General features: G+C 46.1%; 1 protein-coding gene across 11 annotated transcripts in view; it reads left to right on the top strand.

The window, feature by feature from the left end:
• Nucleotides 1-12,818, top strand: part of LOC147011339 (uncharacterized) — a 44,127-nt gene that overhangs the window by 21,038 nt on the left and 10,271 nt on the right. For 7 of the 11 annotated variants that reach the window (XM_085858456.1, XM_085858451.1, XM_085858449.1 and 4 more), the window contains one exon: nt 9,865-10,028. In XM_085858456.1, the coding sequence (XP_085714582.1) occupies nt 9,926-10,028 (103 nt within the window). In that variant the 5' untranslated portion in view covers nt 9,865-9,925. Of the gene's footprint in view, nt 1-7,719; nt 8,680-8,738; nt 9,527-9,864; nt 10,029-12,818 lie in introns of those variants that run through there. The other 4 variants (XM_085858454.1, XM_085858453.1, XM_085858448.1 and 1 more) reach the window with 4 other exon arrangements.

The raw sequence follows: 12,818 nt of genomic DNA, 5'->3' as shown, positions 1-12,818 counted from the left end.
TCTGCATTTGGACGAGAGAGTCGAAATTTCAAAATGGTGCACCATAATTGTTCTGTTCCTGGATCCAAATCAGACTCATGGATATGTCGGAAATACGAGAAGTATCTGTGACGAGTCAGGTTTGTACCATTTACTGTTAACACAATTAGGCAGCATTGGCCATGGTTATAACACACACACACACACACACACACACACACACACACACACACACACACACACACACACACACACACACACACACACACACACAAACACACAAACACACAAACACACAAACACACACACACACTTCTTTCACAAACTAAGAAATGCAAAATTCTAGTACAATTTATTTTGTGGCCCCAGAACCAATCAAAAATTTTTTTTACCCCCTCCCCCCCTCCGCCCAAACATGATGAATAGCTAATATAATTATTTTTAAATGTACCCGGGGATTCACAAGCCCCATATATGACCTTCCCATCACTGTTAAGACGCACAGAGGTTTGGTTAGGACGCACCATCTATGAACCTTCGGCCTTTCACGGGCTCACATCGTCGGGAATTTTTGCAATACGGACTGTGACATATCAACTCTTTGGACGAGTTGAACAGGAAGTTCTCCAAATCTTTTGTTGCGCAGAGGCACACCCCTTTCTTGCAGGTACGTTTGCAAGTAATTTCGGCTTCTTTGAAAAAAAAAAAAACATCAAGTCGGCCCATGCTCCAGTCCTTATCTGGCCTGCAGGAAGTTCGTCGAGGGCCACCCTGAAGATTTGTTAGTTTGGGTTTCTGTGCAGGCGTGCCGAGCAATCTAGAGTGGATTACGTGAAAGTACCGTTTTGGAGGTAATGCATCACCATCTCACTTCATCCCGACTCGTGATCTTTTCCAAACTGTCATCATCATCATCAATGGGCCTAGGCAGGAATAATCGAAATTTCCCTCCATAATCTGTTGGCTACAAGACCTGGCAGATGTTCATCTGTTGCGGTTGCATCATATGCCTGGTGTTGGCTTAATGGTTGGGGTGGTGGGCTTGAGATCTTAGGGTCCTGAGTTCAAATCCCGCTCGGCTGTTGAATTAATACCAGGTGGGGTTAACTCGACCCGTCATCCTTCTGAGGTCGGCAAAATGAGTGCCAGCTTGCTGGTATCCTGCGTACGAGTGGTGACCCGTCCAGGATTGTACCCAATAGCCCAGGAGACTGCTTCGGCAGCACCGATGCTCTGCACAGAGTATGGTCCCATTAGATGGATGTCAGGTCAGGTATGGGAGCATGTGCCAGAACAGCGCGTCGCTGCGTCCACTTTCCGCCGGTACTCCAGGGGCCTCCGTCTGGCCTTCCCCCAGGCAGATGCCAGGCCCATCCCCATCTCCTTGAGATGCTGGTCAACCTGCTGCAACCACGAGGCACGTGGTTGGCCCATTGGCCTCCTCCACTCATGAGACTCCCTCGCTGAGAGAATCTGGTGAGCAGGAACAGCATCAGGAAAACGAGCCACATGTCCATACAGCGCAACTGACGCTCACGGACTATGCAGGTAACAAATCTCATCTCAATCTCTCTCAGCAACCGCTCGTTGGACACAAAATCCGACCAGCGATAGCCAAGGATTCTTCGAAGAGACCTGGTACCAAAGGAATTAAGTCTCCGTCTCAGATCGTTGGTCAGAGTCCAAGTCTCGCATCCATAGAGCAAGACTCGAAGTACCAAGGACCTGAAGACTCAGACTTTCGTCCTCCCGCACAGGTACCGGCAGCGCCACACCCCATGATCCAGTGAATCCATGACTTCCCAGGCCCGACCCAGACGTCTATTGACCTCTGACTCACAGCCAGCAGAGACATGAATATCACTGCCAAGGTAAGTGAATCTCTCCACGACCTCAACATCCTCACCACAAGCAGACACAGACAGGACAGCAGCATCCAAGATGTCACCGAAAGCCTGGATCTTAGTTTTGACCCAAGAAACCCGTAATCCCAGCGGCTCCGACTCCTCATTCAGCACCTCGAGGGCCCCCAAGAGGATGTCTGAAGTCTCCGCAAAGATGACTGCATCATCTGCAAAAATCAAGGTCCGAGATCTTGACATTCCCAAACGATGCACCGCAGCTTGATCTCTCTGACATCCTCCCTATAATCCAGTCCATACAAGTGCTGAATAGTGTGGGGGCCAGTACACACCCCTGACGAACTCCAGTAACAACTGGAAATAAGTCAGAGATGGCACCACCACACTTCACAGCACTCTGAATACCAGAGTAGAGTTCAGACATCAGATCGATCAGTTTTGGTGGCACCCCACGAAGACCAAGAATCCTCCAATAATTAGATGGATGGATATGCAATAAAACAATATCGGCTTAATTATCACAAACCAAAAATGTAATACGAAGCCACCTACTTAAGGTATGTGTTTTAAGCAAAACAATACAGATAATATTACAATAATGATAATACAATGTTAGATTTCAAAACTTACTTTAAAAGATGGATGAGTAGAAGCGTGCCTCATGCTCCATGACTTTCTTCATGCAGTATTTGTAATCCTCCATACTCCATAGCAATCCTTGTGAGGCACTCCAAATGTTGATTTGTCAATCTGTTCCTCTGTTTTCTTTTCATAATGTTTATTGTTGAAAAGGTTGCTTCACATGTGTATGTTCTCGCAAAAACTGATCCCTGATCTTGTAATGGCGGCCCACAGATGCAGCACTTTGACCTCTTCCCAACTCATCTAACAACTCAATATTTTCTCACAATGTCATGACATTTCTCTGCTTTTTACCATAACTAAGTTTGTCCATCGTTTTCATGTTTGGGCCTCATTTAACTGTTGTGTGTCTCCTCGATATTGTAGATCGAGTATTACAGGATCTGTGTATGTCATTTCCTGTTGTATGACAATTCATTGTTAAACCTCGCTTTGTTCCCATATGCTGTTATGATTACTACAATGAAGGGTGCGCTAGAAACAAGAAAAGGCTCATAATGGGAGGTAATCATACCCGTGATGCAAGAAATGACTCATCTCAGCTCAAAAACCACGATTGGCCAAAATGAAATACCGCCATGACTAACTGGGAACACAACAGGTAGCCCGTGATTGGTTGAAGCCCGCAATATTAGAACCAAAGATATTTGGGGGTTTACTCTATACTGTACTGCACTGCCACCTACTGATGTAGTTCTGTTACTTTTATGCTCCACGTTGGAACACATTTGAAAACATTGGGTCAATTTGATGGCATTTCTGGCAGATTATGATGGGGTCTTTTCACGTTTGTGTGTCATCAGCCGCACGTCAGGGGCTGCCAGTGGCTCGCGGGCCGTGCAGTGAAAAACAGAGTACTAGATTGTCAATGTACGAGATGTGTTGTCTTTGACGACTACAAAAACCATGATTTGGATCCGAATCTGGATACGAGGGTTATTTAATTTTATAAGTGATTCTTCACCATTGAGAGATGGGGCCAAAAAGGATATATAGAATGATATTTCAAAAATGTTATGGGCCCGATATGTTCTCATGGATCAGGCATTGCGTGGTGGAGGTATGCGCTCCACCAAGTGCCCTTCTAGTTTATCTGTTTGTTCATTCCATTCCCTACCATGACCAAATGTTTGCCCCAATGCTAGTTCGTTGCCTTTTTACCTCCCAATTATCAACTCGCTCCACATTAAGCCTCGATATTGTGTTTTAAAATATGGATATAGTAAAATAGGGTTTTATACCATGGAGAGTCAAGGCATAATGATGAGTTTTTCATGGACGTGAAATCATGAGAGCATCAATTGCAGTGCAATGATGCGATCAGACTTGGTGGCTGCAAACGAGGGAAAGTAGGAGGGGAGGAGTAAAGTGAACAACCTATCCTGACCTTCCATGGTAGATGCCCATTGAGTAACTTATTGCTTGTAATTAGCAACACAAGATTCACTTTATGGACTTGAGGGCCACAGATTTCCAAGGCACTAATCACGACCAGGCCAGTGCTTACCACGTGGGACTTGTTTTTGGAATTCCAAAACCACATTCATGAAAAGAGAAAAATTTGAATACAAGTTGGACCAGGAGGAAGGACCAAGCAGAAATCCTTCAACAAACACCCAGTGTCCTGAGTGCACAAATATGCCAGAGTCGGTTTTCGTGTGCAGACACCGAATAGGAAATGGAATATTTCAACAAAACAACAGGCCACTGTGGGCACAAAACCTCCACCTGACAAATTCCATTGGTAGCTTGTAGATCCGTGATCTTGGTCTGTGTAGATCATTTACTTCCAGACTGTATCCCAAGACTTCCTCAGTCGAGGTCTTACCCTCGCTCTCACATGTTTCTTACGAGGGGTTATCATCAATCAACTCCATATGGTCTCCAGGATTTGGAATATAAGGTGATTATTTGGAGAAAATGTTAAAATTTTGTGGAAATTAAGGATGTGGAAAAATCCATTGGGAATTGAAATAAAGAATTCTACAAGGTAATATTTTTGCTTCTGCAAGGCCACAGACATTACATGGATGCAGAAAGGAAGGACAACCATTCAGGATAGCTCGAAAAACAGGACAACCACTCAGGATTGCTCAGACAAACAGACCAACTGCTCAGGATAGCTCGGACTAACAGGACAGCCACTCAGGATAGCTCTGACTAACAGGACAGCCACTCAGGATAGCATGGACTAACAAGACAGCCGCTCAGGATAGCTTGGACTAACAGGACAGCCACTCAGGATAGCTCTGACTAACAGGACAGCCACTCAGGATAGCATGGACGAACAAGACAGCCGCTCAGGATAGCTCGGACTAACAGGACAGCCACTCAGGATAGCTCAGACTAACAGGACAACCACTCAGGATAGCTTGGACTAGCAGGACAGCTCGGACTAACAGGACAGCCGCTCAGGATAGCTCGGACGAACAGGACAACTGCTCAGGATAACTCGGACTAACATAACCACTCAGGATAGCTTTGACAAACAGGACAGCCAGTCAGAACAATATCACAGCTGGTGTAACTTTTGTGACGGTGGTTATGATGTCAAACAGCTGGACACAATTTCACCATCAATTCGTCGACAAATCCTCCACACGCACTTGCACACACACACACACACACACACACACACACACACACACACACACACACACACACACACACACACACACACACACACACACACACACACACACACACACACACACACACACACACACAACATATATATGTATATATATATATATTATATGTATATATATATATATATATTATATGTATATATATTATATGTATGTATATATGTATATATATTATATGTATGTATATATATATATATATATATATATATATATATATATATATATATATATATATATATATATATATATATATATTGTTGCTGATTCGCGCCCGCCGGCGTGCGAACGGCCACGTAACTCGAATCGCGGCACGTCGCCCACCGGACGGACAATCCAGTCGTGACCCTCTCGGACTAACGCCGGGAACTAGTCACGGGTGGACCTTTCGGCCTCACCACAATCGTACCAATCGGCCCCCCACGTGGGATAGGGTTGCTCGCCAAATTCGACCTACCTAAGTACCCACACGGAGGGTAGACCGGGCGATCGCACCTCGCCGCAGGTCGACTTCGGACACGGGCCACTTTAAGCGACCCGTTCCGTACTATCGGGATAACCGAGCGGTGTTATCGTCGGCCTCGACGGTTCGATTAATTATCGGGCGTTTTAGCCCACGACCAACCCTTTACGTGAAGTAAGGTGGAGATTCAATAAAGGAAAAGACGAAGCGAAATGGGAAAACAGTTCAACATAAAGCGCATTTATTTCGCGATGAACGGAAAGCACACATATACAATTACACCAAAAGCAAATGTAAAAGGAGAAGGAACACAACAATAATGCACAAAAAGCAAATGCAACAATGCAGATCTAACCGACTACCGAGCACACGGCAACACATACAGTTTTACTTCACAGACGGCGCCGACAACACATACACTCAAAGCAAACGAAAAGGACCACCCTCAAGGATGAGGGGGGGTAGGCGGGCCTGGGGCCGAGACCGCGTCGGGCCTACCCGTCTGGTGATGAGCCGCAAAATGGCGCTGGCGCCCCGACTCCACGGGCCTCGCTGGGACTGCCTGGTATGGGGTGGGAACGGGGCCCCCTTCTCGCACTATCTCAGCGCGGGGGAAAACAGGAGGGGGTTGTTGATGCTCGGGGGAAGGAGGATATCTCCCTGTCTTGGGTCCTGCGACGAGCGTCTCCACCACGACCTCGGTCGCGCCGCCGGCCTCTCCCTCCGCAGCTCCCCGACTCCGACACGAGCACCCCCTCGACCGCCTTCGCCGCCGCCACCTCTCCACAGCTCCGTCCAACCGCCCTCTCCGTCTCCTCTCTTGACTCGTCCCAACTCTTCACTGGCTCCGAACTCTTCACTCTCTCCCCTCCGAACTCTTAACTGCCTTGACTGACGAACGCAGCCCCTTATATGCCCCATGGCCTCGCTCCTTCACCTTCGACCCTTTACCTCCGACCCTTCACCTCTAACTGGCTCCCCATTGGACCGAGGAAAAGTGGGCGTGAATGCTTTTTGATCCATGAATTTGCATATAGCTACCGCCCTCCAACGCACCTGGGGGCGGGGCCAAACTGCCCCTCGCTCACCGATTGGACGGAACAAAAGTGGGCGTGAGTCATTTTTGATCCGTTTTTCTGCGGAAAGTCCGCGATGCTTTTGAACACGCTGCTCGGTGCGTGCTCGGTGCGTGCTCCGCACGAGTCCAGCATCGGTGCCCACGAGTGGCGCGAGATGACGGTGATGCGATGGTGGCGAGTTGTGACGGTAAAGGTCGTGGCGGTTGTGGTGAAGCGGCGTTGTGGTTGGTGGTTGTTGTGATGGCTGTTGAGACGTGGTTGGTGGTGGTAATAATGGCGGTTGGTCCAAAATAAAGATAGTAAAAGAAAAACGGCTATCCTGAAGAGTCGCAGCCCTCATGAATGACATTTATTCCCTCTAGACAACGGGTTTGGGCCTAACTACACATATACTTACCGAGATATCTCACCTAAGGGACCTGAATGGTGGTTTGCAAATTTGGTCAACCACAACAATATATTATCCATCCATCCATCCATTAGGACCATACTCTGTGCAGAGCGTTGGTGCCGCTGAAGCAGTCTCCTTGGCTATTGGGAACAATCCTGGACGGGTCGCCACTCCGACACAGTATACCAGCATGCTGGCACTCATTTTGCCGACCTCGGAAGGATGACAGGCAGAGTCAACCCCACCTGGTGTTAATTCAACAGCTGAGCGGGATTTGAACTCAGGACCCTAGGATCCCAAGCCCACTACCTTAACCATTAAGCCAACACCAGGCATATAATATATATATATATATATATATATATATATATATATATATATATATATATATATATATATATATATATATATATATATATATATATATATATATATATATATATATATATATATATATATATATATATATATATATATATATATATATATACACATATATATATATATATATATATATATATATATATATATATATATATATATATATATATATATATATATATACACATCAGGAGAGGAGGGGATAGAGTAAATATACTGTAGCTGGAATCTCCATCCAGGGAATATTATGGGGTTTAAATTCCATGCACGATATATGTACTGTTTCTGGAGGAGTTCCAAAGAGCACCATCGGCATGGAATGTGCTTTGTTTATACACTGGAACAGTGAACGAGGAGATGTTGCAAACTTCATTTGATCCCTTTTTGGTCCTCTTAGTGGGAAGCGAGTCTGTAGCGCAAGAAACATGCATCTGACATGAGATTAAAGTGTGTGGGTGTGATTCACATTCCAGCGAGGTCTACATTGCGGTTGGTTACCTGTAACAAGTCCAAGAGACTGCAGGTACCCATATTACACTGACTACAGAGCAAATGGTGTGTAGTTTGGAATGACATTCTGATGTCATGTTCGTGGAGTCCTCCATCATGAAAGTCATGGTGTTTCTGTGCCACTTCCACGTTTCTTTGTTATGTTAATTCAATCACTTAATCTTAGAATGAGTTTCCTCCAGCTCGACGGACGTTCTTCAGTCGTCACCAGAGGTCTCTTTCCTTTCGCAGAACGACTGTATGGGCAGGAGGCGGGGGTTCTCTTTGTCCAGACAATTAGCACTCCTTTGCACACTCCGCTCGACCCTGCCTGACCCACTGCACACCGTCCCGACCCGCCGCACACCCTCCCCGACCCTCTGCACAATCTTACAAACCTCCGCACAAGGCCATTTCTCTCACACCAGCTGGCTTCATGCAAATCTTTCTTCCTTTCAATGCACTCCTCGTTGGCCAGCAAAGCTTCAGCTGCATGTGGGTGCCGTGCGGTGCGCATACTTTCTCCAAACGTAAAACCTCGCGTGGTTCTGCTGGCTCCTGTGAGCACCGCTCATGGCACGTTCAATCAGTGCACACCCGGACCCAACCCGTGAGCTTTTGGCATGAGTCGTATGTGTAACCATCTTGTTAAGGCCGTGAGGGTATAGGACTCTGTTTGCACACGAGTTGGGACGGCCAAGCAGTGTCGCCACTTGGGACTCGCTGTGTCCTGCCAGACACAGCCGGGGTATTCCTGTCTTGTGAATTCTACCTATAGTCTGTCTTCTGAGAATGAATGAGGCCTAAAGGCATCGTTATTTAAGGAATTGTTGTTCCTAATTGTAAGATAGTTTGTACTGGGCACACTCGTCCTTGGCCTGAATACGGCGGGGATGTGCTCCAAGAAGCGTGTTGGTAAGTAACAACAGCCTTAACCTGGCTATCCGACCCCTCAACAGCTCTGGGAAGCCGAGGCAGCGCTAAACACATCATTTCCAGAAGCCTTGAAGGAAAATATTTATTCTCATGCATCGAGATTCCACAAGAACCAGAGCGCCTGTTGTTCTTGGCGTGAGACCATTTTCACGGTTGCTGTCCTTTGGGCGACTCGGCTTTGCGCTGGGAGGAAGAGAGGGAGGCTAACAAAAGCAAAGCCCTCTTGGCTGCCCCCATCGGACGGTACTGGGTTACGATGCTCTTCGCGGTTACCGTGTTATGTGCTTACAAGACCCTTCCAGCATCCACAAACCATTTGGAAGCTTTCCTGCTGAACTTTTGCCACGGTTGGGTCCTCAATAGAAGGGGGTGCAGCCAGAGCTGTTTATTAAATCGCCTTCTCAGTGTCTATCACATTCATTGTATATTATTCCATCTTAATTTACAAGCAAACACCATATTGTTGATACGCCAATGAGAACGACGAACAGAAACGCCGCTTCAGTACCACATGATACCTCTCCAGCCAGCCATTGAGGAGAAAATTCTGTGGTCGACTGCGGCTCGTCGGTGTAACGTGATGTCAAACTAAGTTTAACAAAGTTAACTTTCCTGCACAATGTGATTATCTTGGAGGGGACGACCTGGGAATGAATGAGGTAAGCGTGTGAGCTGAAGAGCAGATGAAGAGGGAAAGGATTGAATTCCCCACCGAGAGCTGAAGTCTGCAGGTTGTGGCCATAAATCAAATAAATAATTCATTGCTTTGTGGAGTTCGAGCTAATAAATGGGTTTGTGGGAATGATTGGCTCGAGCAGTCAACAATAATTTATCAATGTGATGCATGATCAGTTAGTTTGTGGTTTCGTGTGAAAAGCCAATGTGTGAATGAACAGAATCTTCATTTTAGTTTTATCATTAAACTAACGCGTATAACCGAGTAACCGACAGTCACCCTCGTTACATATATACTGTATATCTCTCCTTCCTTGTTTAGGGGTCGACCTTTGGCCAATTATCCAGTTCCATGAAGTCGTGGTTGACTTCTGGTGACATTCATGATCATATTTCTCCAAACATCGCTATCCTGCACTGCTACCCGAACCTTTGGTAGAGACAGACTGGTGGCAGCTTTTACCTCATCCATCCAGCATGTACAAGGTTTGCCTCTTACTCTTCTTTCCTAAACCAAAGCCAGTGTGGTTGACTTATCCAGATTTTCGTTGTATGCACACATGACATGATGTGTCCGAAGTACGACGGTTTCTGTTTCAACATCAGTGCTCCTAATGTACATGGTGCTATCATTTCTCCAATCACCAAACTGTGTGTTCTTTTTGCATTCCATGTTGTATTTAACCACTCGCCTCCAACACCACGTTTAAAAACTGTCAGACTTCTTCCTTTCTTTCTTCTTCACTCTCCATCACTCACATCCATACATTACAACTGGAAATATCAGATCATTCACCAGCTTCCTCTTGGTTTGTATTGTCACATCTTCATCTTTCCAGATCTTTATCAATCCTGACATTGCTGTTCTCACAAAAGCTAATCATAGATTAATTTCTCCTCTGCATTCTCCACTCACTTCGCTCATAGAACCCAGGAAGATGAAACTTTCCACTATGTGCACCTGATCATCTTCCACTCTCAACACGTCGATCTTCTCATTTGACAAGATTTTAATCTTTTTTTAGGTTTTAATAAAGATCACATTTTTCACCTTCCACCTTCACTTTCTGTAGCAGTTTCATCATGTCCTCTTTACTTTCGACCAACAGATCGTCAAGAGATATCGTCAGCACACCAAAGGTTGTTGACAGGTCTTCATCCAATCCCGACTCCAGCTTCAATGTCGTCCAAGTTAGATTTCCTCATGATGTTCTCACAATACAGATTGAACAAGAAAACATCTCAAAATGCAAAGCCCATCCGCGTCCGCTTTGTACTCGAACTAAACATGACGAAAACGACAGTTAAAAAAATTGTACGTTTTATTTGTTGTGTTCTCCACAATCTCAGAAGAAAGGTTTGTTGAAGATTTGATGACAAACGCTCAAGTGGTAAAAATGTTACAGCCTGGACATACACACTGAATCTCAATGGTAAACAAGGATTTTAATCCAACTGAATTCAATCTCAGTTCCTTCCACAAAGTTCCTTTCTCAATTCCTTCTCAGTTCCTTCTACCCTCAGGAGAGCCAGAAAACAACATCTTTCTCATCTCAAGTCTGAACTCTCAAACCTGTCTCCCTCCTCCAAATTCTGATGGTGTCTGGTTAAGTCTGTTTTTGGTGGATGTTCCCCCTCCACCCCCTCCCTTACCTCAAATGGCCACACAGCTGACACCACACAAAAAGGCTGAATGCCTAAACTCCATGTTTGCTTAAAAATCTTGTGTCCCAAAACCCATCACTTTCTGTACCCACCTTACCCAGTCACACCCAGCTGTCCCTGGACTTTGTGTCCTCTTCTCCTGACAAGGTGGAGAGCTTGCTGTCAAACCTCGACTCAAGATTCTGCAACTGGTCCAGACGGCATCAGCCCACGTGTCCTAAAAACAAAATCTGCTGCTCTTACTCACCCTCTCTCTGTTCTATTCACCCTTTCATTTACTCAAGGTCATCTGCCATCTGCTTGGAAATCAGCAAACATTACCACCCTGCATAAAAAAGGTGCAAAAACAGATCCCTGCAACTACAGACCAATCAGCCTTCTCCCAATCATCAACAAGGTTATGGAATCCAACATCGCTTCAGACATTAAATTCTTCCTCTTCTCCAATGGCCTGATTTCCGATCATCAATTTGGTTTCAGACCAGGTCACTCTACCCTGGATATGCTACTTCTGCTCTGCCAACAATGGATGGAGGTCCTCAATGCTGGACATGAAATCAGAGCCATATCCCCAGACATATCACGTGCTTTTGACATTGTCTGGCACCCTGCCCTGCTCACCAAACTCTCTTCCTATGGTATCCAAGGCCATCTCCACTCATGGCTCGCAGACTTTCTCTCCTGTCGCAATCAACGTGTGGCCCTTAATTGTGTTCTCTCATCACCTCTTCCTGTCCAGGCTGGAGTTCCTCAAGGTAGCATTCTGGGCCCTGTTCTTTTTCTGGTTTTCATCAATGATCTCTCTGACTCTCTGGAAAATCCTCTTTATCTCCTTGATGATGAGGCCACCATCTTCCGCATCATCTGTCGTCCCTCAGATCGGCAAGCAGCAGCCTCTTCACTCTCTGCAGATCTGGATAAAATCACAAGCTTGTCCAACACGTGGAACATTTCCTTCAATCCTGACAAATGTCACACTCTCACTATGTCTCTTTGAAAGGACAATCTGGAATCCCCCCTCTCTCCACCCCCCTACCCCCCCACCCCATCTACTTTCTCAACAATCCTCTTGAAGAGGTCCTTTCATTCAAGCTTCTGGGTCTCACTATTTGCTATGATCTTCCCTGGGAAAGCCACATTTCCAAGCTGGCCTCCAAAGCCGGTCGCTGACTGGGCATCCTCCATCGTGCAAAGTCTTTCCTTGGCACACCTGAGCTCCTGTCCAAATACAAAGCTTTTGTCCACAGCCTGATGGAGTACTGCTCTCCCTTCTGGGCTGGTGCGCCCGCCTCTCACCTTTCTCGGCTTCACGCTTTGGAAACCAAGGCATTTAGGATCATTGGTATCTCCCGTGACGAGGCTGATACTTTGGGTCTCTCACTCCCTTACTGCAGGCAGGTCAGAGGTCTTTCTGTCTTCTATCATCTCCTCTCTGGCCTCCACCTCCCCACTCTGTCTGTGATATGTCGTCCCCCCCCCCCCGTATTTCCACAGGACGCTCAAGGTCCGCCAACAACCCCCTTATGGTAAAACTACCAAAATCAAGAATCACTGTTCACCTTTACTCTTTCATTCCTCTTTTTCCCCACCTTTGGAACAAACTCCCACACT

The sequence above is a fragment of the Eptatretus burgeri genome, chromosome 15 (genome assembly GCF_056783735.1).
Source record: "Eptatretus burgeri isolate ZD-2024b chromosome 15, Ebu_testis_v1, whole genome shotgun sequence".
Taxonomy (NCBI): domain Eukaryota; kingdom Metazoa; phylum Chordata; class Myxini; order Myxiniformes; family Myxinidae; genus Eptatretus; species Eptatretus burgeri.
The sequence above is the reverse complement of the archived record's forward strand: the minus strand, read 5'-3'. Positions and strand labels throughout refer to the sequence as shown.